This window comes from Pseudorasbora parva, chromosome 1 (genome assembly GCF_024679245.1).
Source record: "Pseudorasbora parva isolate DD20220531a chromosome 1, ASM2467924v1, whole genome shotgun sequence".
In the NCBI taxonomy this organism is placed as follows: Eukaryota; Metazoa; Chordata; class Actinopteri; order Cypriniformes; family Gobionidae; genus Pseudorasbora; species Pseudorasbora parva.
In genome coordinates, this window is record NC_090172.1 from 63,582,489 (window position 1) to 63,607,459 (window position 24,971).

Below are 24,971 nucleotides of genomic sequence, written 5' to 3' on the forward strand. Positions count from 1 at the left end.
GGCCTCGGACTATATCTAAAATATCTTTGGGTGCGTTCACACTTGTAGTTCGGTTCGTTTCGTTCGTTTGGTCCGGACCAAAAAACAAAAACAAACATAATAGTCCTGGTCCGCTTAGCGTTCACACGGGCATTTTTAACAGCGAACCTAAAGTTACCGAACCAAAGGCACAGGCAGACGGTCACAACCTGATTGGTCGGCTTATATGACGTAGGCGCTCGTTTACCGAACATTCAAAACAATGCTGTGTGCGGATTACACGCGCGGGCATTTTATGCATGTACATATGGCATTATTTTTTACCAGAGAACTCATGAAGAGCTCATGAAATGTTCACAACATTCAAAACAACGCTGTGTGCTGGATTAAACGCGATCATTTTATGCGTGTACATGTGGCATTATTTTTACCCGCTGAGAACTCATGAAGAGCTCATAAAATGTTCAAAACATTCAAAACAGCAGCAGGATTTCCTCCGTTGTGCAGAAAAGAGACGGGCGACTCTTATGCAAAAGAGACGGCCGTTCTGTCGTCTGCACCTGCTAATAATGGGCAACACAGGAACTTTGATGAGAAGAGCCAGGTTTGCTTTTTGTGTGTTTTTTCTAGCATTTTTGAAACATGCTCGTCTGACCAAATATTGATTAGGCACTTCCTCCTTGCTCCACGTTTGCCCTCTAACGTTAAAGTTACTCATTTTGGATACACCGATCTTTCCGCATCGTCAAATCAGCTGCATGCGTGGCATCTTGTGGCATTACGTCCGGTTTTTGGTCCGTTTACATGTCTTTGGTCCGTGTTGCGTTCATATATCAATCGAACCGCACCAGAGTTCGTTTGGAAGCGGACCGAGACCCATCTTTTTAGCGCTCTCGGTCCGCTTGTTTGGTGCGCACCGGGGTTCGGATGGCAGCGTTCACATATGTTCAAATGAACCGCACTGACCGAGCAACCGCACCAGGGTTCGTTTTAATCGAACCAAACATGACAAGTGTGAACGCACCCTTAAACTGTGTTATGAAGATGAGCGGAGGTCTTACGGGTTTGGAACGACATTAGGGAGAGGAGTTAATAAAATAAATTTCATTTTTGGGTGAACTAACCCTTTCCTTTTTGTGGAAACCACCATAGCATTCAAACATTTGTGGCAAAATTAAAAAAGAGAGAAATTAATACTTTTGTTGATCAGACATAGGCTACATTAAATTGATCACAAGTGATATTTTTGATATTACAAAATATAATAATTTATTTAATAAATGCAAATAAATGCTGTACATTGAACTTTCTATCAAAGAATCCTAAAAATAAAATGTATGGTTTCCACAACATTTTTAAGCAGCACAACTGTTTTCAACACAGATAATAATCATAAATGTTTATTGATTATGAAATCCTCATATGACAAGGATTTCTGAAGGATCATGTGACACTGAATTTTATTTTATTTATATATGTGACTCTTTATATTATTATGATGATAATTACACTTCAGTTCCATCACTTCAATAACTTAAAACATATGTCTGTATGAAATTACTTATTTGGTGTTTGCACGTTCTGCAAATCTGAGTCTTTATTCAAATGCAGCTTTGATTTGCTTTTCAGACGATCTTGTCGCCGTTTTTTATGATTATGATTTACAGTTCTTCAAACACTAGATTTAAGATTTCAATCCAATCCACTTTATTTATATAGCACATTTAACAAACAACAATCAGTTTCCAAAGTGCTGCACAAAATAAAAAAATAAAAAATAAAAATAAAATAAAATAAATAAATAAATAAAAAAAGCACAAAAATATATAAAATCAACAAGACACAGGACCACACAACTCAAGCGGAGTTAAAAGCCAAGGAATAAAAGTGGGTCTTAAGACGAGATTTAAGATTTATATTATTTTATACTCAGTGATGTGTGTGCCGCAGCTGAACTCTGACTCTTGAGGATCTGAATCTGTTCTTGTTCTCCTGCAGATCTAAAGCCGAAGCCTGAACTCACATCAGATCCTGCAGGAGCTGCACTGACAGGAAACACAGTGACTTTGACCTGTGGCATGGATCCGTCCACTGGACACTGGGACTTTTACTGGTACAAACACACACTGAACCCTGAGACAGAGAAGACAGAAACAAACCCCTACAGCCTGAAGATTGATTCAGTGTCTGATGGAGGCCAGTACTGGTGTAGAGCTGGAAGAGGGAAACCAGTCTATTACACACAATACAGTGATGCACTGTGGGTAAATGTTACAGGTGAGAGAGAATGTGTGTGTGATGCAACATATACAGATCAGAGACCATATCTACACAACGTCTAAAACTATAAATGCAATAATCTGTGTTTGTACAGAGAGTCCTAAAGCTGTGGTGACGGTACGACCTGATGAACGAGTGTTTAGAGGAGAAACAGTCACTCTCAGATGTGATATAAAGTGGAGAGGAGACACTGAGTGGACATACAGATGGGAAATAGAGGAAAACAACAGCCGGTATAAAAACACTGTCAGCCAAACCTCAACACAAGAGTTGATCATCAGCGGAGTTGAAGACTTTCACAGCGGTAAATACACCTGTACAGGACAGATGAAGACTCAACGCTCTCAGCGCAGTGATGCTGTTACACTGACTGTATCAGGTGAGTTTGTGTTTGTTGTGATCCGCTTCTCCATCAGTTCCTCTACGGCTCTGTAACTCATGATGTTTTGTTCAGCTGAAGCTCAGGCAGTCGTGCGAGTGTCTCCACAGCCGTGGCTGACTGAAGGAGAATCAGCGACTCTGATCTGTGAGGTTTCAGGCTCCTCTACAGGCTGGACGTTCAGCTGGTTCAGAGATCATGATCATCTGTCAGACAGCAGCAGAGGAGCTGGAGGATCTTACACTCTCAGTCCTGCGTCTCTACAGCACACAGGAGTTTATACGTGCAGAGCAGAGAGAGGACGACCAGCCTATCACACACACAACAGCAGCACACAGCCACTGTGGGTCACCGGTGAGGATTTGTGTTTGTGCTCGTCCGTATTTCTGTTTCATTGCAGTCTCTGTGTGTCAGTTTAGATTGAGATTTTGCTCTTTTCAGGAGTTTCTGCTTCAGTGTCTCTGGTCATCAATCCCAGCAGAAGTCAACACTTCTCATCTGAGTCTCTCGCTCTGAGCTGTGAGGATCAGAGTAACTCTGCTGGATGGACAGTGAGAAGATACACAGACAAAGACACACAAACTTGTTCAAATCAAACAGGATCTTCATGTGTAATGGACTCTCTCAGCACATCTGACACTGGAGTGTACTGGTGTGAGTCTGAATCTGGAGAGAAACGCCGTCCTCGAAACATCACTGTACACGGTGAGTCCGTATTATAATCACATCATCTGCTAATGTTATAATCTAAATTATAATTACAGTCTATACACATTTTCCAGTTTTCTGTACAGCTGATCGCAGAGTAGGCAGAGGCCCCGTCCACACGGAGACCCGTTTAGCTGTATACGTATACATTTTGTACTGTCTCAGTGTTTCGTCCACACGGATCCGGCGTTTTAGAAGCATGAATCCGATATTTTTCGAAACCGGGTCCCAAAGCGGATAAATCTGAAAACGATCATCTTCCGTCTTCGTGTGTACAGCGAATCCGTATATTTTCTGAAACGGTGATGTCATCACACTACGTCCAGCACGGTGAAGAGTTTAGGGATACAGCTACGGGCACTGGGCATGCGCTCATCAATATCGCGTCATTTAATGACCGTATCTGCGATATTGTAAGGGTATGTCTAGGGTTGGGGTAGGTGTAGGCATTAATAAAACACATCTGTTAAGTAGCAAATGTATTTATTGTTATTTTATTGTGAGATTTCGCCTCACCTCCGACCACTGATATACCCCTTCCCTTCTAGCCACAACTCTTCTTCTCCGTTTTTAGTGTATTTCTGTGGCAGAATTACAGCGTCACACACTGGCCTGGCATGCAAACCTCATCGTTTTTAGTCCGTTTTTGTAATCTCGTGTGGACGCAGATATTTCTTGAAACGAGGAAAAAAAAAAAGATCGGATTGGGAAAGCGCTGGCTTCGTGTGGACAGGGCCAGAGTTTCATTTGTGTGCTTGGGGGGTTTACCTACCGGGCCGGCAGACCACGAGCTTAAATTTTTTAATATACCATATTCATATATCATACATTCTATATTTAAAATACATTTACAATGAACAGGGACTGTATACAAAGAGTAGTGTTAAAAATATATTGTAGCGCACAGTTAGGCTCTTTATAGTTGTAAAACTGCTGTTTTGTTTCGCATCGGCAGTGATAGGGTTAACACAGGGAGTTCAGAGGTGCGGGAACACAAGCGAGAGAGGGTGCGCTTGTTACTAGTCACGTTTACATGCACTTTTTTGTCATTCCGATTAAAATCATTCAGATTGAAAGATTTAATGGACTGTTTACATGAGACGTTATCTAAACCGATCTGGTGTTTACATGTGCTGACTTTCAATCGCAATCATTTTGTGACATGAGTGCCGTATCAGAAATGTCCACGCTGTCCTCTTCAGCAGCTGATGGAAGTGTTTACGGTTGCCATAGCAACTCTCAACAACCACCAGGATTTATACGGTTTTATAAAAGCTATTTGTGTGTTTTAAAGTGTAATAATCATGCATACATTCTTCTCCGAGGCGCAGTTGAAGTAAAATGTGCCAGGGACAAACGATGTCAAGATGAGGGTGCAGCCAGGCCGTGTCTGTCATTATTCCAACATTATCTCCATAACTTCTTACGAAATAAAAAGTTTAACGTTACCCCTCAGAAAATGTATCTTTCTTGTCAACACTCAACAGTACTGGTGTGAGCGCGGCGCGCGCGCTGTATTATATCACACACACTCAAAAGTAATCCAGTCAGGTCGTTTACATGGTGACATTTTTCGTTTGATGGGTTCATGAAAAGGTTTATCCCACCCCTCTCAAACCGATTAACGTCACACTTTCATTCGGTTGGGGCATTTTTATTCCGATTGAGGTGTTTATATGGAGCATTTTCATTCAGATTGGACTTTTAAACCGATTACAGTGCTCCATAAACTCACCTGTCATTCTTCTGACATTACAATTGGCCTCACCTAATTCAGAAGAAGCCGGCTCTTTTGCGTAACGTTAGATGTCCACTATCTTCTCTCCTGATAGATTTGCAGTCAAATCATTCTCTCTGTGCAATAGGGAACGATCCGAGAATCTCCTGAGCCATTGCAGCCAGTTTCAAATTATTCTCATAACTGAGAAACTTCTTTCTGGGTCTTACGTAGCAGAGCCAACAGGCAATGTGAGAATTTATTCAGCGCGAGATGAGCGTCCACTCACGTGGCCTATCGATACTTTGAGATTCGCATGGGATAATGAGGTTCTTTTTTTTTAAATACAGTAATTAAAAATTATTTAGCCTTTTCTTACTCATTCTACACACAGAAATAATAATATAAGCGAAATAAAACAAGAAAATATAAATGCTGTAAAAAAAAAAATATTTCAAAGCACTAGGCCGGCATTAATTGGCTCTGGTCTGGGGGGGGGGGGGGCAGTGACCCCCCCAGCCCCCCCTAAACTCCGCCTAACGCAGACTGACTTCTGTAGTTATTTCCACATGTATCTTGAGATGTTTCATTAACCTGCCGCTGAATGGTATATAAAATCAAAGCCAAATGATTAAGTTCAGCCTGTATGATCACTGCGGTCTGTTGGTGTGTGTCTTGTGTTTGTAGATGGTGAAGTGATTCTGAGTTCTGTTGATCATGTGATTGAGGGAGAGACTCTGACTCTACACTGTTTACATCGATCTACAAACCCCTCGATCCTCAGCGCTGGTTTCTATAAAGACGGATCACTGATCCAGAATCAGACGACAGGAGAGATGAACATCACTACTGTCTCAAAGTCACATGAGGGTTTCTACTACTGTAAAACAGAGAGAGGAGCGTCACCCCACAGCTGGATCTCAGTCAGAGGTCTCTGAATAATCACTGATCTTACTTTTGTAATGTTATCATACAGTATCATGTCACTCACAGACAGATGTGTGTGTTTGTCCGTTCTCCTCAACAGCTCGTCCATCATCTTCTCTTCTGGCCGTTGGTGTGTCTGTAGGATTGAGTGTTTTCTTCTTGTTCTTCATCTCTCTGGTCCTGCTGTGGAGACACAAACACAAGAAAGGTGTGGAGCAGTTCATGACATGATGAAAGATTAAACCACATGAACAACAACAGATGGAAGATCCAGTTTCTGAAGTCTAGACAGGATTAATAAATGAGCAGTTAATGCATCAGATAATATGAGTGAACATACTCTTAAAGTGACCATAATGATCTTTGTCTCTGTTATAGATCAGCACCGTAACGTTCAACCGACGTCAGTCCCGAATCCATCTGGAGGATCGAGAGCGGAAAACTCTTCTCTGCAGTCCGGTCAGACTCAATAACAAACGATTTATATTTATTTATTAATGTATTTTTTCCTCTTTAAGACTCCCTTGCTTTTCATATTTTTCATTGTTTGTTGTCCTTTATAATGACGTGACTCCAGTGAGAGACTTAAGAGTCTTAAAAATTAGTATTAAAACAAAAAAAATCAACAGAAATCATTAAATCCTTGACTAGTTCCTTGTTGTGCCTTTTCAGACGTCACATATTCAGAGGTCACTGCTAAGAAAAAGAGACCCGTGGATAAAGGTTTAAACTCTCTTGGACTAAAGAGTCTTCAGTCATTAACCGATAACATTTAATATTTAGTTCATAAAATAAAAATAAATATTTCTTTCTAATTGACTTTTTCCTTTTTATTCCAGATGATACTGTGACAGAGCCAAATAACGTGATGTACTCAGAAGTCAGACCAAAGAAGAAATGCAAAACCAAAGGTGAGGTCCTGTTTTTCCTACAATATTTCCAGCATGTTCTGCATAATCTGATGATTTTGTTCTGTATTAGATATTAATACTGCCGGACCCAGTGATGTGACTTACGCACAGATCAATATACAGGACAAAAAGAAAAGCAAGGGCAAAGGTAAACGACAAAACAACAAACTGAACATCAGCTGTCTGAATGAACCATCACATTTACTGGAGAATATATAATGCTTCTATAATATCAGGAAACCCTTATACAATCATAAACTGATTAAGGCAACTTTATTTTGGAAATGTAACAATTCTGTGTTAACTGAAATTAATTAAACAGAGCAAAATTAATATTGGAGAAGATCAAAAACAGGCCTAGAGAGTCAGATAATCAAGCTGCTGTTTCTCGTGACAGGCGCTCGATTTGGTGATTTTCTGATCGAAATGAACTCGAAGGAGAAACACAGAGGTAAATAAAGAGATGCTGTGAAACATAGCAGCTTACAGATCATGTGAAAGTAAAGTATTTTTAAAAAAATACAATATTTGAACATGTATATTAATTATGACATACAGTATCTCTCGTGATATAATGATGTAGTGTCAGTTATGAGTGTATCTGCAGATGTGAAGCGTTGTGTGTGTTGTTCACTCTCAGGGAAGAGCAGCGCGTCTGGAGACACTTTATACTCTGACCTGAAGCTCGACACAGATAGAGGTGAGAGAAACACACAGTCATGATCATCACTGTTAAAGTCAAACCACTAACCGTAACTATTACACATCAGCAGATCACGATGATTCATGTGTGACGATCATAACCTTTGTGTTCTTCAGGCGCTGATGCTGGAGCCGCTGATGCAACTTATGCTCCAAACAAGTGTGCTACACAAGTTTTCAAGAAGAAATATTAGTGTGCTTTCAGTCATTCAGTTATTTGAGAGGATCTGTAAATCAACAGGAATACATTCATTCATCCAGAAACATTATTTCCATATTTCCATAATCATAATTACAGGGTTGCCAACTTTTAAGTTCAGGTTGGAGTGAGATTTTTTTATTTTATTTTTATTTTATTTTTATTTTTTATTTTTATTTTTTTTTGGGGGGGGGGGGATTGCGTAATGCTTTTCATCTTGATTCAGTATCAGTTTATATCTAGTATATATACTATACATAATAAGAAAAAATATGTTTGTTTTAGCACTAGTTTAAACATTTCTTGGGTCAAATTACATGTGCCATTCCTTAATATTCACTTGTGACTGCTTATATAAGTATCATTATTCATTAAAAATATATTTCGATGCAAGTTATAAAAAGTTTTGAAATTTCACATTTAAAGAAATCTAGTGTTTGATCATCATATCTAAATATTTATTAGAATGCAAAGACTGCAATACTTTTTTGAGCAACTAGATTAGATACATGGATATTTATTTAAAAAAAATTTTACCCACAAAATGACTGTATTTGTCCTCTTTGAATTGGAATTCTCTATTTTAACATTAATTACTAAACATATTGTAATACAAATATTAGAAGAAAAATATACAAATATTAGAAGAAATATATACAAATATTAGAAGAAATATATACAAATATTAGAAGAAAAATATTTTAAGTGGTCATTTATTGACAATACTTTGGCATTTATTACCAAAAGATCTCCTCAAAATATTCAATAAATATAATTTAATGAGTATGAGTGTGACCAATTAGTAAGGAATACCTGAGGGCTAAATACAAGAATAACATTAATATTAACAATGTTGCATCTCTATCACTCTCCATAATAAAACGATCCTGTAAATATGGCTGACTTAATAATCAATGCACACTAACACTATGCTGTACTGTTTACCAAAACTTGCAGCAAACATCTATATGGTGAAACTGTTGTGTATCCGCTTAAGCCATTTAAAATCATTGGCACAGCGCTAGAAGTATTGAGCGCTCATGGGCCACGTGACCAGCGCGCGCCGCAGGGAGACGAGAGCATGCAACTCCGCTTTTCGACGCCTTTGGCTTTAACATTATGCCACATTAGCGCCAAAACGCTATTTATTGTTTGAATTTAATTAAAACCCATTTAAAAAAATTAAAGCTTATAGCTTTGTTTAATATCAAAAGCAGGTTTGGCAATTTGGCGTGAGATTGAGTTGGGCGGAGTGAGAGCATGAGACAGAGCCTGAAAGCGTGAGTCTCACGCCAGATGCGTGAGAGTTGGCAACCCTGTAATTAGATCCATCAGTATGATGACAAGTTCAATGATTTCACGCTCATTCACTGTCCTCAATCTCTCCACCAGAGGTCTTCAACCCCGCTCCTGTGGACCCGCTGTCCTGATAAGTTTATGCCCAACTTTCAACATGTGCTCCTGAAGATCTTGATTAGCTTCACCTGTCTTTAATTACGGTTGGAGCTAATGCCACGTCCCGTAACCTGTGTTTTTCCAACCTTCTACTAGGGCTGTGCAATATATCGAAATATCGCAAACGGACATATCGCAATATGCATATCGCAATGGCTCGCAATATCTGACTGATTTTAATACCCTACTTCAACATTGTGAAAAGTCTAAGTTTTAGGTCACACAATCGGCAGAGAATAGACGGCACAGTACTATTACTTATGTGACTTGCTTGACGTTAAAAACAATTATTAAAGGTGCACTATGCAGCTTTTGTCCACTGGAGGGCGCCTATGCAAAACAAATGGGTAGTTTGATGACGCAAAGTGTGAGCGCAGCATCTTGGGAGATGTGGTCTTCTCATCACAGCCGGTGGAAAATAGGACTCGGGCAGAAATCACGTTCATGCATGCGGTTATTAACGTTACTGTGTTGTGGAGTGTTATGGACCTGAGCAAAGCTGCTGGAGCGATTGTTAAACAAATACCCGCCTTGCGAATACCGGGACTTTTATTATGACGGGACGGGACACAGTCACCGGGCGCCTGCACTGATCCGCTCTTCCGGTTATGACTATGAGGTAAAGCAGCTCTGTTTATCATATAAGATACATTTAAGTGTGTTGAAAATTATGTTATGACGTTACTCTGTGCGTTCACTTGTTCACACTGCTAAGAGTAAAGCGCTCCTGCCAAATAAAAGCCGAAACCGAGGGTAGCGCAGATATGACGCAATTGACAGGCGACTCCCTCAAACGCTATGCTGAAACGTCCCGGCTCCTTAGTTAAAATAGCAATTTTCTCACAATGCACAAATAGTTGGAAACATCTGGGATATTGTAAGTACTCAACTGAACAAAATATATAACACTGGCCTAGTGGTTTTTGGATATTTTACTGCAAAAATACTACATAGTTCACCTTTAAATCCAAAAAATTGGCGAAAAACAATAATTTGCAGTCTGCCGCTGTCTGAAACGTGAACAATTTGTGACACAAATGTTTGCTAAAACACTGCTGGTCACTTTCAGAAGTTGTAGCGATACTTTCTTTTCCCAGAAAGAATGTGAAACACAAATGGTTTCATTCTCATTTTTTTTTAAATATATTTTTTAAAATATAATTGAAACAGATTTTACACACTAATTGCAATATGGTATCGCATAATGAAGATCGCATTACTTAACAAGATATCGCATATCGCATTTTTCCTCAATATCGCACAGCCTTACCGTCTACCCATGAAAATGCTCTGGAACGGCCGTTAAACCCGTGACGTCCCAGCCGTGAACTCGTACTAGATCGACGTACTCCAAGTTACGAGTTCTGACATTACATAGCCCGTGAAAAAACAACGGCAGCCCCTACGGATGCGGTGTTAATGGATTAAAGTGCATTAAAAACCCAATAGTTTATTAAAATAAGGTATTGCTCTAACATTATTATTAATCAGCACGTTATGCATTATCAGCAGCTTTTCTAGCGTTAGCTAGTTTTCAGTCCATTGAGTGCAAGAATATATTAATACCAAATATATTTCCAAATATACAAATAACCTAAAATAAAAGGTATTACAGCTTCTCTTTCCTTATGCACCATTTTTCCTCCTCCGTTTCCCTCAGATAAGCCAGGAGTAAGCACCTTTGGTGAGAGAAATGATTGTAAATGAGCATAAGCACCATAAGGTCCGGATGGTTTGTTTATATCTCGTTACTGCAATTCCTGGAGCTCCGGCAGTTTGGCGTGACTTTGACTAGAACGCTACAAAGTCGTGAGGCGTGGTTAAGTCGTAATTTACAGGCTAAAAAACCTGCCTGGGACGCAGCATAAACTCTGCAGGACAGAGGGTCCCAGGAGCAGGGTTGAAGACCTCCGATCTACACCTTCGGTATTGGTTTAAAGAGGTTTGTGACCCCTTGTGGCGAACAAATACATATTGTAGCTTTAAAAGGACATTCAAATGTGACATCACTTTGTAGGGACCAAATGTCCTGTTTTCCCAGGGCATGGACACTTGGTTATAGATAGTATTTAGAAATAAAACAATTTTCTATACATACAGAGGGAGCATACTTTAAATGTATTGAAATTAATAAGGCATCTTTGAGTAAACTTCGAGTATTTGAGTATCTTATTGCCGGGCCGAGTGTCCTGGTTTTCGGTCATCAAAATACGGTCACCCTAAAGACTTTGCATACAGACCTCACTCTTTTTTCCCATCTAACAAACTCTTAAACTTTATAGTAAACAGATTTCAAACACTTAACATATAACAGTCAACATGGAAGGAGAAATAAAGCACAATACATTTTCAGACTTATACGTCTCTCATCTTCACTCCGCCCACACAGAACAGAGAAAGCTAACTAGTCTCAGTAAAACCTGCAAAAACGCAGTTCATTACATTAAATTATCCTTACCAGACCTTAGAAGAACACTTGAGCCCGTCAGCGGCAAATGTGCGTCTAAAGATGGCGCAGTTAGCACAGCAGGAGGTGTCGTGCGTCACCAATATGTGCCCCATATAGAAATGTTCTGCATGAATGGTTCCTACTATAATTAATCATTTACATCGCGCCTTATAACACAAATATAAAAGCACAAGTTTTTGATGATGTTCACTAACAATATTAATTACATTTTATTATTTCTGAACCAGCTACAAGTGCACTATATTATCTGCCCATAAATGATGTAGCAAATGTATCTATAATATAGTAAAGCATTTTCTCTAGTGAGCATTTATATTTAACACATTACCGTATCAAATAGTGCCTGTGTTTTGGCCAAGACAAGATTATGTTACTTATATCATTATATATATATATATATATATATATATATATATATAGCCTTATATTATACATGTATTCTTGTTTTCATTTATTTTATATTTGCTGTTTTTTTGCTGCAGTTAACAAAGCGTAAGATTTCTATTTGATAAATAAAGAGTGACATAACATTTTCTTTTCATGACTTTCACATTTGTTAACCTGAAGGTTGAAATGTTAATACAACTTTTGTTCCTAGATTGTTGTTATTCTTCTGAACAAAATGAATGACCATATGTTAATCAGTTCAGGTTCAGTTCAACACAAAAATAATGTTTGCGGAGATTAAATCACATGTTAGTTTTTTTTTGTTTTTTTGGTGTAAATCAATAACTTAACACTAAACTGCCAATAATGTAAACCACTGGGAGACCACCGATGGTTGTTGTTTCCTGCATTGCAATAATGTATTTTCTGAAAATTTCGACACGTTCTCACTCCCAACTTCTCACACATTGACGCTTGATCAGGACCCCATAAGCACCATTTTTCAACACGCATGTTGGGGATTGCCCCACTGATTGCCGAATCTTTAATAGTGTTTACCACTTCAGCACTCTGATCAGAGAGGAGGAGTCATCAGATAGTTTCCACCTTTTATTAGTGCAAGTTAACCATGTACACGTGGCTGTATACAACTGAGGTAGTTTCTGTAACAAACAAATTAAACAGAATAAATAACTGAATGTCAAACTTAAACGTCCACTTACGGTTGTGATAAAACAGCAGAACAGAATAAGAACAAGGAAATAAACTCCATATAAAAAGAGCATATAATCAACTTAATATACATCACACCATCCTCATTATGGTATTAAAGTATAACAGATATAGAATATCTGATGATCATAGCTAAACGGGTTATAGCCAATCTCAGTAGGTTTAGACGCGCTAGCGGCACTTCCACGTGCGTTTCACGTGGCGCACTAATAATCATAAAGATCGCGAAACACCCGCGAATAAGAGGCTTAATACTAGCGACAGTCTCAGCAGTATAAACATCTAGCATTAGCTACCAATAATACAGTCAGGAAATGAACTTACGGCGTCAATAACTTTGTCCTGCACTCAGAGATGCTGCACAGGTGGAAAATGCGTCATATATTTACAGCTCCGTGCACGTAACAGAGAACGCATCACTTACGCCAAAAACGGTATCCACTAAAAATTGCGTAGTACGTTCCTAACTTATGTATTAAGTAGTTTACATAATAACCCTGAATATATCAAATATAGCTGTATATAATACTGAAACCCATTTAAGTAAAGAATTCACAACAACGCAGGTTCTCCATTGCTTTCAATGAGATTGAGAAACCTTTAGCGTCATACAGACGCGTTGAACATGTTAATTTCATCATCATTATTAATTATATATTGGGTTATGATTTTGCCATTATGATTTGTTGAAGTGAGATTCTCAATTGATTCAGCCAACAATTTTATTTACATTATTTATTTAAACTTACTCATTTGTGGATTATATAATTTAAAAAACAGGATACAACAGACAACATGCACAATTCATTCAAAATGTAGGCCTACTTATGTATCAAGAGTTCTGAGGTCAAAAACGTTTAATTTATGTGAAGAAAAGACCCAAAAGCAATCAGTCTCCATACGCAGCGCCCCGGCTTCACAATGAAGAGCCACAGGTACAGCACAGGCAGTGCCGGCCCGTTAGGTTGTGGGGCCTTAGGCATGATCATAAAAATTGGCCCCATTGGAGTAAAAAAAGAAAATAAAAAGATCTTGAGATTGAGGCGCTCCCCAAGATAAGACGAGGCCCTAGGCGAAAGGAAAGGCCGGCTCTGAGCACAGGTATGACAGATGAGATGTCTGATGTTTCTCATGAACTTGATCTTCAGTAAAAGCAGAGACGTCACTAATATCTGATATATTGAAACTATTAAATGTGAAGAACAGCTTCATTGAGATGTTTAAGAGATGAACTTCCAGAAATATGACCTAAACTTACCTCTGATCAGACTATAAATTACATTCATTTCCACAATTAAAACATTAATATTAAATAATTTCATTTATAAAAAAAAATGTATATATTAATCCTAATGTAATTCATCGGCTAAATTTGTTGTTTAACAGCAAACCTGGTAATTCCACCTTTCCTTTCATGTGAGATGTAAGATAAAAGCTCTTTTGACCGACAGTGTGTGGCTCTTAAAAGAGCCTTTGTGTGTGTTGATCTGAGAGCGGCTTTACTTTGAGCTGGTGTATTTGGTCACAGCCTTTGTGCCCTCAGACACGGCGTGTTTGGCCAGCTCCCCGGGCAGCAGCAGACGCACGGCGGTCTGGATCTCTCTCGATGTGATGGTGGAGCGCTTGTTGTAGTGAGCGAGACGAGACGCTTCACCGGCGATGCGCTCGAAGATGTCGTTGACGAAAGAGTTCATGATTCCCATCGCCTTGGAGGAGATGCCGGTGTCGGGATGAACCTGCTTCAGGACTTTGTACACGTAGATAGCGTAGCTCTCCTTCCTGGACCTCTTGCGCTTCTTTCCGCTCTTGCCGGCGGTTTTAGTGACGGCCTTCTTCGAGCCCTTCTTGGGCGCGGACTTCGCTGGCTCAGGCATGATGCTCCGATTAGAGAAACTCAATGAGCACTAAAGCCAGGGTTGCCAGGTTTTCGCAACAAAACCAGCCCAATGGCCAATCAAAAATAGCCCAAAAGTAGCCCAATGGCCAATCCAACTAGCCCAAAACTAGCCCAATACCAAAAAATCTAAATATAACACTCCAATACACATTTTATGGTAGTGTTATGCACTACACACCATTTATACTAAAAGATAATTGTTTAAGTAATTATAAACAGTCTATTTTAATTAATAAAATAATGTAAAATAAACATTGCAAGATATTCCTCATTAAATGACATTTATTTTTTAAATTATTATTTACCAGCAACAACCCTGGAGAGCACGCATTCGGTTACCATGGAAACGAAAACAGCCGGTGCGCACGCAGCGCGCCGCAGCACACACACACCACCAACAAACACATTAGCGAACAAGCCCAGCAGTGCCACTGTACCTCACAAAGTGTGCGCTAATCAGCACAGTTATGCTGATGATACGATATTGCTTATGTCATCATCCTAGAATCCTTGTTATCATTGGTGGAATATGAATTGGCTAAAGTAAAATATTTATTTCAACACAACCATTTCAGCTAAATATAACTGATGCAATATGTTAAACCTTTAACCCGCGGAATAAAAAATCAACCCGCGGCAAGTGGTTAAAAGTAGCCCAATTCCGCGGGAAAACCGCGGACTTGGCAACACTGACTAAAGCTGAGTTACTACAGGCGGGTTTTTATGCTCTGCCCTATGCTAATATCAGAAGAGAAGAACGGCCTCTGTGATTGGGAGTCTTCAACCCATAGAATGATTTTATTGGCCACATTAAATGCTCCGTGCCATGCAGGCGAGCCAATCAGAAGCTTTAAAATGTTAATAACACCCACCGGCCCATCCCCCACACCGGACTCGGTTCCTTTGTATCCCGCACTTTTAGGAATGAGTGAAATATTCTGAAGGAAATCTGGTCTTGGACATCATAAACTAAGGTGTATATTGTTTATTTAGAAGCAGAAAATTGTGTATTTTTTATCACTCAACGTCAAATTCACATTTGACTCAATTGTTTCATTGTCATGAAATAAATATACTGTAAGTTAGCTAAAAAGATACGCATATCCAAACAAGAACAAGCTTTAAAAGTAAGTTTGACTGCATAGTTAACATTTTATAGTATTAACAACTCTCTCTTAAACTAATTGGCTCTTGGCGTGAAAGTGTGTGTGGCTCTTAAAAGAGCCGTTGGTGTTTATCTTCTCCGTGAATCTCTTAACCTCCGAACCCGTACAGGGTGCGTCCCTGTCGCTTCAGCGCGTACACCACATCCATGGCGGTGACGGTCTTTCTCTTGGCGTGCTCAGTGTAGGTCACAGCATCACGAATGACGTTCTCCAGAAACACCTTCAACACACCGCGCGTCTCTTCATAGATCAGGCCAGAAATACGCTTGACGCCGCCACGCCGAGCAAGACGCCGAATAGCGGGTTTAGTGATTCCCTGGATATTATCGCGGAGAACCTTTCGGTGCCGCTTAGCGCCTCCTTTCCCGAGTCCTTTACCGCCCTTTCCTCTTCCAGACATGTCGAAAGTAGGGCTGGGAATCGATTCCAAAAAGAATCGATTCCAAGGCGTTGGGAATCGAGAGCATCACGGGGAATCGACTCCTTTTTATTCACTTGTCTCTCGCTTACTAATAATGATTGGAAGTCTATTTATTTTTTGCAAAAGGTTCTTTTGAACACTTAGTTTCAAATTACGAGTTAAAAATAAAGCAATTCAGCGTTTTTTGCGTCATTGTGTGATGACGTCACTAGAACGTAATTCTAACTACTTATTTTTATGGTATGAAACGTTCAAATCGAGCCATATGAGAACGCATATCGCTGATTATTACTATACCTTTCCTTCACTTAGTTATTAGTGTTTATTGTCATTGTTTCCTTCTGTGATGCTGCATTGTGGACAAGTTTGCTACATTTTGCACACAAAAACTCCATAATTTTAAATTGTGAAATGGTTCTGTTATCCACAACGGTAGGTTTTGAGCGCTGCTTACAGATGCAGATGTGAGGGTCTTATTTTAATTTTCTATTTTCTTTTATTTTCATTAATCCATTGATAACAGAAAGAAAATGCGCCTATACTAGAGTGCAGCTTAATGACCGAGTCTAATGTATATAGTAATGAACGCAACTTGCTCGCGCATCTGATTGACAAATAAACTGCGCACTCTTATATAATTATTTTTCTTTAATATTGTGGTTATTTTACCTCGTACATTCTGTGCAAGCACTTATTTGAATGTAGTCATTTAACTTAACTGTGCACATGCATTTTAGACATGTCATGTAGTTTTAACCATGAAATAAATGCACATCCATGAATAATGTGCTATCCTTTTGATTTATTAGGCTAAATCGCATTTACTTCTCGGCTATATGGGCCATTTCAGGAGAATCCATCATTTAAAATTCATCAGAGTTATGGGAACGTATCATCATTTTACAAATAAAGTTTCAGAGAAGGATTCTTTCTACATCCTTGTATCCTGCGGTCACTCCGGAACTAGGTTCACCATCGATTTTGATAAAAAAAAAAAGAAGAATCGAAAAGGAATCGAAACCAACAGTGGGGAATCGATTGATCGATCGATCGACAGAAATTGGAATCGGAATCGATTCCAAAAATTTCGGAATCGACCAGCCCTAGTCGAAAGATACTCTTCATCTCAAAACAATTGAATAAAGAACAAACACTGGAGAAGACCCAGCAAGCAATAGCCGTCATTTCACCGTCTAGGTTAACTATAGACCTGATATAGTCCGGCTATGAGTAGACCACTTTTAGCCAAAAGAATCTTGAATTTGGTTACATCTAATTTTTGTCCAAACAATTTGTGAGATGTATGATATTCCATCATGTAAGCAAAGTTAACAGTGATTACAAGGTGTTTGGTATCATTTCTTTAACATGATATGTGCATAGGCTGTGTGTAGCCACGGTTTAGCTCCTATACAGACCGGCTATTCGTAGCCCACTTTTAGTCAAAAGACAAAACTGATTAATTTTAGTTTTTGGCAATGTAGCACATGATATGGTTAATATTACATCATGTTCGCATTGTCAATAATACCTGCAAGATGTGTCATTTCATGTCATGGTCTATCTATAGCCACGGTTTAGCTCTGAATTGGACGGGCTATGTGTAGTCTGCTTTTAGCCCACCCATTTGTAAACATTTGAATTAGTTTTAGCTTTGCTGTCCCCCATAACATTCACTTAAAATGTAAGACAGTCAAAGAAAATCGTAAGCTAGATATATTTGAAAAAAAAAAGAAAAAAAGAAAAAAAAATTACAACTCTCAACCGCTAGGTGGCAACTGTAGCCTGTACTACTGGCAACGGCAGATATCGCGAAAAACATTTCTGTCGGTTGGAGTGGATTTTTTTTTTACACAAGAAGAGGAGAACGGAGAACAACAACGGGCAACAGTAAACGTTAAAGGACATGATTAGCCCTTGTAAGTATCTGTGTTTTCGTTTTGACATATGCTCATTATATACATTATTTGTTATCGTGTATGAACGGTGAGATTTTAGCTTAGTAACATTATAGAATGAAGCCATGTGGTTAGCATGCTACATGTACACCTTCAAGGGGATAAACAAGAAACGTGCAACCTATAATAATTTGTTATGAAAGCCACAAATATCCTTTTACTCTTTGGATCATTATATGAAAATATGAGTCTTTGAATTGGCAAGGCAAAATTGAATGGCATATTTTACCAAGCCAAAAGTGCTTTACATAAAAGCAACATTGGGGAATTTAAAAAATCAATATAAGAAGACATTGTTAAAAAAAACATGATAACAGGAGAGTAAAACTTGCAGTGCAGTGTAAGAAATGTATCATTATTCCTTTCCAGTTAATAAAAGGCAGTGGCAAAGATTAAACCCTGATTTAAAATAAATGAAGAGTTGTCGGAGGACTGCAGGTTTTCTTTGAGTTTGTTCAAGATATGTTACGTATAAAAACTGAATTCTGCTTCTCCATGTTTAGTTTTGACTCGTTGGACAGAAAGCAGACCTGACCCAGATGACCGGAGAGGATGGTTCATAATGCGACAGACGATCAGAAATTCACTTTTGCCTTAAACCATTCAATGCTTTTCCAATCATCTACCTCAGGGTCCTAATGCAACATAATGGCTAAAATATCTTTTAAACACAAAAATTTTAATTCTGCCATTTACTCGCCTTCAAGTTGTTTCTTTTCGTCTGTTGAACACAAAAGAAGATATTTTGAAGAACCTGGATAATCAAAAGCTTTATGGGCCCCATTGACTTCCATTGTATTTATTTTCCTACAATGAAAGTCAGTGGCTACCATCAAATACCTGGTTACCAACATTCTTCAAAATATATATTTTTGTGTGTTCAACAGAAGAAAGAAACCCATACAGGTTTGGAACAACTTGAGGGTGAGTAAATGATGACTATCTCTTTAAACATGTCACATACATGTATCTTAACCTTTTTTTGCCCAGCTCTAGTGCGCATCCAAGCAAAAGAGAATGACTTCATCACAATTACTTTAAATAAAGTAAACAATTATGATGTCAACATTGCTTTTCTTGTGCAACGTTTTGTTTCTTATTTGGCAGATGCCATGATGACCGACTTACCAGCGGCAACAGAGTTTATATATATATATATATATATATATTTTTTTTTTTATTACGTTGTTAATATTCCATATTTCTTGTCCTAATTTTATTTTTAATTTTATTTTTAACATTTTATTTGGTCATTTTTATGTTTTGATCTTTTAGTATTATCTTAAGTTGTCTAAATAAAACCTTTATATTTAATGTGTTTGGATGGATTGTTATTTTTTAGAACCCGTTATATTTGAGTGAAAAGAATCCTTTAGCCATTTTGTTGTCTATTAAATGTATAGATTAGTCATGTGTTAGCCGTCTATTTGATGACAAGACTATCCTTGGGCTATGGTTAGACGTCTATTAGATTTTCACTGACAGCCCAAATTTAGCCTTGTTTTAGCCTAGACCCATATTGCTGTCTATTAGACATATACATGTAGTCATTCAGTAGCCGTCTAATCTTGGGCTACGATTAGACGTCTATTAGATTTTCACTGACAGCCCAAGTTTAGCCTTGATTTAGCCTAGACGTCTGGGCTGTGTTTAGACGGTTATTAGACGTCTTTTAGACGCAAAATTGCTTGCTGGGGAGGCTTTTATAGTCAGCCAGCGGACCTGGTTGAAACCACAGTAATGGGCGGACCTAGTTTACGTCACCAGTTAATTATTTCAAATATGATCAGACTTTTGAAGCTTGATGGTGGAAGTATTGAGTTCAATATTGATAACATATTTAAATGTTATATATATATAAAATACACTTGGGGAAAAAACAATAACTTTGGTTATTTTGTTTCTAAATGAGTATTATAGAGGGGATATAGCTTTATTTTTTTCAGGTAATCTTTGGGGAATTAAATGTAAAATATTTGTAACTTTGGTTGTTTTGTTTTTAAATGGAAATGATCTTTCATTGAGTTGTTGATGTGGCTCTTAAAAGAGCCTTTGGGGTGTGTGTTTGTCTGATGTGGATCTAACGCCGGCTTCACACTGCACGCGTAAGCAGGGCGTAGCAGCGCTGAAGCAGCGCGTGTGTAAAGCAGTAGCAGTTTTTCCTTTCACACAGGCAGCGTTTGTGGCGCAGTTGTCACGCGCAGTTGTGTACAGAGTACTCTCTTTAATGGATAAGTTTGCATTTCTCTTTAATGTATTTGAAATGGAAATAAAGCAAAGATTTATCATGAAGCTAATTTTATTTTTAAAAATTCGTTTCACTTGTTTCTGATGTCTTTTTATTTCGTTTAATGCGAGTTTTTGATAGAAGAAAGGCCATCGCACTATATGTCCATGAAAAGCACACTGCTAAAAAGAGAAACTTCAGGAAATTGTCTTGAAATATAGACATCAAATTTACATGCATTACCCGTCATAAACCTCTTAAAGATAATTCATAAATGACTGTAATAACTAAGAGGAAACTTCTTAATGATATATTGTAGGCTAATTGAGCAAATTATCTAAAAACGTTTTTTTTTTTAAATGACAAAATAACGCACATCATAGTCTATCTACATGTCTATACTGTATGTGTGCTATATTCATGTGTGCATATTCTATTTACCAATACATATTTAGTTGTTCGTTCGTGAGACAACGAAAGATTGTCAAAAACACTTTAAAATGACTTACCATCAGCAACAAAAGCCGCTCACACTCACCAACTTCCTCCCATGCTTTCATTCACTTGCAAGTCTTTATAAAGCTTATTGTGTGGATCACAGAGAACTGTGTGCTTCTCAACCTCCACGATGAGACGAGTGTCGTCCATTGCTGTCTTTCTAGGTGCACTCAGAAGAACACTGCCTGTGACACCACGTGCGTTTGTTTATCATTTCTGTTTTTATGCCAGCGTATAGTTATAATATATACATAATTTAATTCATATTTAATTTAAGCTAAACTGGCATACATTATTTAAAATTAGTTTTGTAGTTCAGGCAAAAACTTATGGCAGTGACTTCGGTTTTTGTGTAGAACTTTCTTTCTTTTCCCACAGCGCCGGATGTCATGGTGACTGAGAAACACACGCAACACTTCACTAATTTATTTAATGGTTAAATGTGTTATTTTTCATGTTAACCAGGTTAATTTTGATCAGAACAATATAGTGTGGCTTTAATTCATCGTGAGCAGCGCGTCAAAAATAGACCTGGCGCCGAAACGATCGCGGCACTGCCGCTTCTGCTCTGCTCCTGCTACGCGCCGCTGCGCTGCCTCTGCTGGCGGTGTGAATGCACTCATCTGTTAACATGAGCCGGCTTCACTCATCGTAACGCCGGCTTCACACTGCACGCGTAAGCAGGGCGTGTTTTTTTCGGCGCTCATGTTAACAGATGAGTGCATTCACACTGCACGCGTAAGCAGGGCGTAAGCAGCGCGTATTTTTTTCGGCGCCCATGTTAATCAATGAGTGCATTCACACCGGCAGCAGAGGCAGCGCAGCGGCGCGTAGCAGGAGCAGAGCAGAAGCGGCAGTGCCGCGATCGTTTCGGCGCCAGGTCTATTTTTGACGCGCTGCTCACGATGAATTAAAGCCACAGTATATTGTTCTGATCAAAATTAACCTGGTTAACATGAAAAATAACACATTTAACCATGAAATAATTTAGTGAAGTGTTGCGTGTGTTTCTCAGTCACCATGACATCCGGCGCTGTGGAAGAAAAAAAAGTTCTACACAAAAAACGAAGTCACTGCCATAAGTTTTTGCCTGAACTACAAAACTAATTTTAAATAATGTATGCCAGTTTAGCTTAAATATGAATTAAATTATGTATATATTATAACTATATGCTGGCATAACAGAAACGATAAACAAAAAGCAAGTGGTGTTACAGGCAGTGTCCTTCAGAGTGCACCTGTCCTGGAAAGACAGCAATGGATGACACTCTCATCGTGGAGGTTTAGAAGTACACAGTTCTCTGTGATCCACACAGTTTGCTTTATAAAGACTTGCAAGTGAAGGAAAAAGCATGGGAGGAAGTTGGTGAGCGTGAGCGGCTCTTGGTGCTGATGGTAAGTCATTTTTAAGTGTTTTTGACAATCTTTCGTTGTCTCACGAATGAACAACTAAATATGGATAGGTAAATAGAATATACACACATTAATATAGCACACAAACAGTATAGACATGTAGATAGACTATGATGTGCGTTATTATGTCATTTTTTTTTAAAAACGTTGTTAGATAATTTGCTCATTTAGTTATTAATTATTCGATAAATCATTAAGAAGCTTCCTCTTAGTTATTACAGTCATTTATGAATTATCTTTAAGAGGTTTATGATGGGTAATGCATGTAAATTTGATGCCTATCCAATATTTCAAGACGATTTCCTGAAGTTTCTCTTTTTAGCAATGTGCTTTTCATGGACATATAGTGCGATGGCCTTTCTTCTATCAAAAACTCGCACTAAACGAAATAAAAAAAACATCAGAAACAAGTGAAACGATTTTTTAAAAATAATGATAAATGCTTCATGATAAATCTGAATCTTTGCTTTATTTCCATTTCAAATACATTAAAGAGAAATGCAAACTTATCCATTATAGAGTAGCCTACTCTGTATACAACTGCGCGTGACAACTGCGCGCGACAAACGCTGCCTGTGTGAAAGGAAAAAGTGTGCGCGCTGCTTCAGCGCTGCCTACGCCCTGCTTACGCGTGCAGTGTGAAGCCGGCGTAAGCGCGCTCTCCGCGGATGCGGCGGGCCAGCTGGATGTCTTTGGGCATGATGGTGACTCTCTTGGCGTGAATGGCGCACAGGTTGGTGTCCTCAAACAGACCCACCAAATAAGCCTCGCTAGCCTCCTGCAGCGCCATGACAGCGGAGCTCTGGAAGCGCAGATCCGTCTTGAAATCCTGAGCGATCACTATTTAATTCATTTATACGTAAAGCACTTTGAATAGTACGAAAGAGGATTAGGGCCAAGCTAAAAAAATAAAATAAACATAAAAGCATCTTGAGATTAAAGTCATTATAATGCGAGATTAAACTCGTTAAATCCTCTTCTGTAGAATTGCCATTGTGTATGAAATGTGCTATACAAATAAACTCGCCTTGCCTTGTCGTCACCCGATAGCGAGTACAACATTGTTCAGAAACAACTATAAACTCCAGCAAGATAAAGTCATTTTATGCAATTCCACAGCCCTTTACAGATCCAGTATTATAATGGGAATATATAATCGAAATAACTCGACGTGCAGTTTAAATGCCCTTATTGAAAAACCACGTGATGAATTTCACGTGATCATGTGTCCACATTGAATAAGCTAAAGTCCAAAAAGTCAGCGTGTTTCTGTTGATGTAAAAAAAAAAAGAAAAAAAAATTGTAATCCAAAAATCAATGGTAATGGCTTTGAAGCAGCTCTCCAACAAGAGCTCAGAAAAAATACATACGCAAATCAACTAACACACCAAAACCAGGATAAAGAAAAATAAATTACAGCCCATACTGCATTAACCCCTCTACGTTTTGCACTTTGGACCAACGTAGTCAGGGTACATTTTTACCCACTGGGTTGGCATTAACCCAGCCTAACTGAACCACAGACACAGGCTCGACAACTGAAGCCAAACCACATTCAGGAAATGACGCGTACATGAGGAACATCCACCAATGGCCTAAATATACAGCCACCATTAATGCCCATCCTCAACCATTAACTCAGAAACTCAAGCCTATCATACCACAATATATTTCTAGAGGAACAATCACTCTGGGCTTTAAATGTTGACAAATCACTGTAAAGTCTTCTAGGTGAAGAATTATGATGAAAAACACTCATGACAAGATTTTCATCAGAAAGAAATATATATTCAGTATATATCAGTCCTCAAACACTTTATTAAACAAACTAGCTCAAATGAATCCGCTTTATTCTACTTGACTTTGCAGATGGCTCTCAACAGTGGGTGTGTCTCACACACATTAACTAAACTTGTTATAAGGACAGGACTTATTTTCCCACAGCCCTATCATTTGTATTCCCTTATTACACTAACCATAACCCAAACTTAATGAACTCTGACCTTTTGTTTCTTTAGATCATCGACTCAAGGTATCATATAAAGTCTGCATATTTCATTATCCGGGCCTTACATTAGACACACATTAGACGTCACGTGTCTTCTGTCTGTCTGTCTGCCTGTCTGTCTGTCTGTCTGTCTGTCTGTCTGTGTGTGTGTGTGTGTGTGTGTGTGTGTGTGTGTGTGTTTGTGTGTGTGTGTGTTTGTGTGTGTGTGTGTGTGTGTGTGTGTGTGTGTGTACGATCAAAAAAACTGTGAGAAAGATCATCATCTGAACTTCTTGTCACCTCCTCCCTCATCTCTTCTTCAAACACAGGAAGTGTCTGTTTTAGCACACAGAAAACAGTCGATTGATGAGACAGTATGGGCTCCGGTGCACTGCCTCTCATCTGTGAGTATTTGATCATATTCTGTCATATCTTTTGTTTAGTTTTCTCTTTTTAATTCACTGTATTCAGATGAAGACAAGATAAAAGAATGATTGTTGTGAAGGAGAGTCTATGAACCCACAGTCTCACTGCTTATTGTATTATTTCTGCTAGTTT

At 38.6% G+C, this 24,971-nt stretch overlaps 2 protein-coding genes across 2 annotated transcripts in view; one reads left to right on the forward strand and one right to left on the reverse strand.

Moving 5' to 3' along the window:
* The window catches only part of LOC137082143 (Fc receptor-like protein 5), a 47,473-nt gene extending 39,603 nt beyond the window's left edge, over nucleotides 1–7,870 (forward strand). The window contains exons 5-17 of the mRNA XM_067447696.1: nucleotides 1,978–2,256; nucleotides 2,354–2,638; nucleotides 2,714–2,992; nucleotides 3,080–3,343; nucleotides 5,751–5,993; nucleotides 6,091–6,198; nucleotides 6,369–6,449; nucleotides 6,663–6,713; nucleotides 6,830–6,901; nucleotides 6,972–7,049; nucleotides 7,299–7,352; nucleotides 7,542–7,601; nucleotides 7,721–7,870. Coding sequence (XP_067303797.1) covers nucleotides 1,978–2,256; nucleotides 2,354–2,638; nucleotides 2,714–2,992; nucleotides 3,080–3,343; nucleotides 5,751–5,993; nucleotides 6,091–6,198; nucleotides 6,369–6,449; nucleotides 6,663–6,713; nucleotides 6,830–6,901; nucleotides 6,972–7,049; nucleotides 7,299–7,352; nucleotides 7,542–7,601; nucleotides 7,721–7,797 — 1,931 coding nt within the window. The 3' untranslated portion in view covers nucleotides 7,798–7,870. The remainder of the gene's footprint in view (nucleotides 1–1,977; nucleotides 2,257–2,353; nucleotides 2,639–2,713; nucleotides 2,993–3,079; nucleotides 3,344–5,750; nucleotides 5,994–6,090; nucleotides 6,199–6,368; nucleotides 6,450–6,662; nucleotides 6,714–6,829; nucleotides 6,902–6,971; nucleotides 7,050–7,298; nucleotides 7,353–7,541; nucleotides 7,602–7,720) is intronic.
* A 6,433-nt stretch (nucleotides 7,871–14,303) lies between these two features.
* Nucleotides 14,304–14,751, reverse strand: LOC137080125 (histone H2B-like). The gene has a single exon (XM_067447560.1). The coding sequence runs from the start codon at nucleotides 14,718–14,720 to the stop codon at nucleotides 14,346–14,348; it is 375 nt and encodes a 124-aa protein (XP_067303661.1). The 5' UTR covers nucleotides 14,721–14,751; the 3' UTR covers nucleotides 14,304–14,345.
* Nucleotides 14,752–24,971: the final 10,220 nt, after the last annotated feature.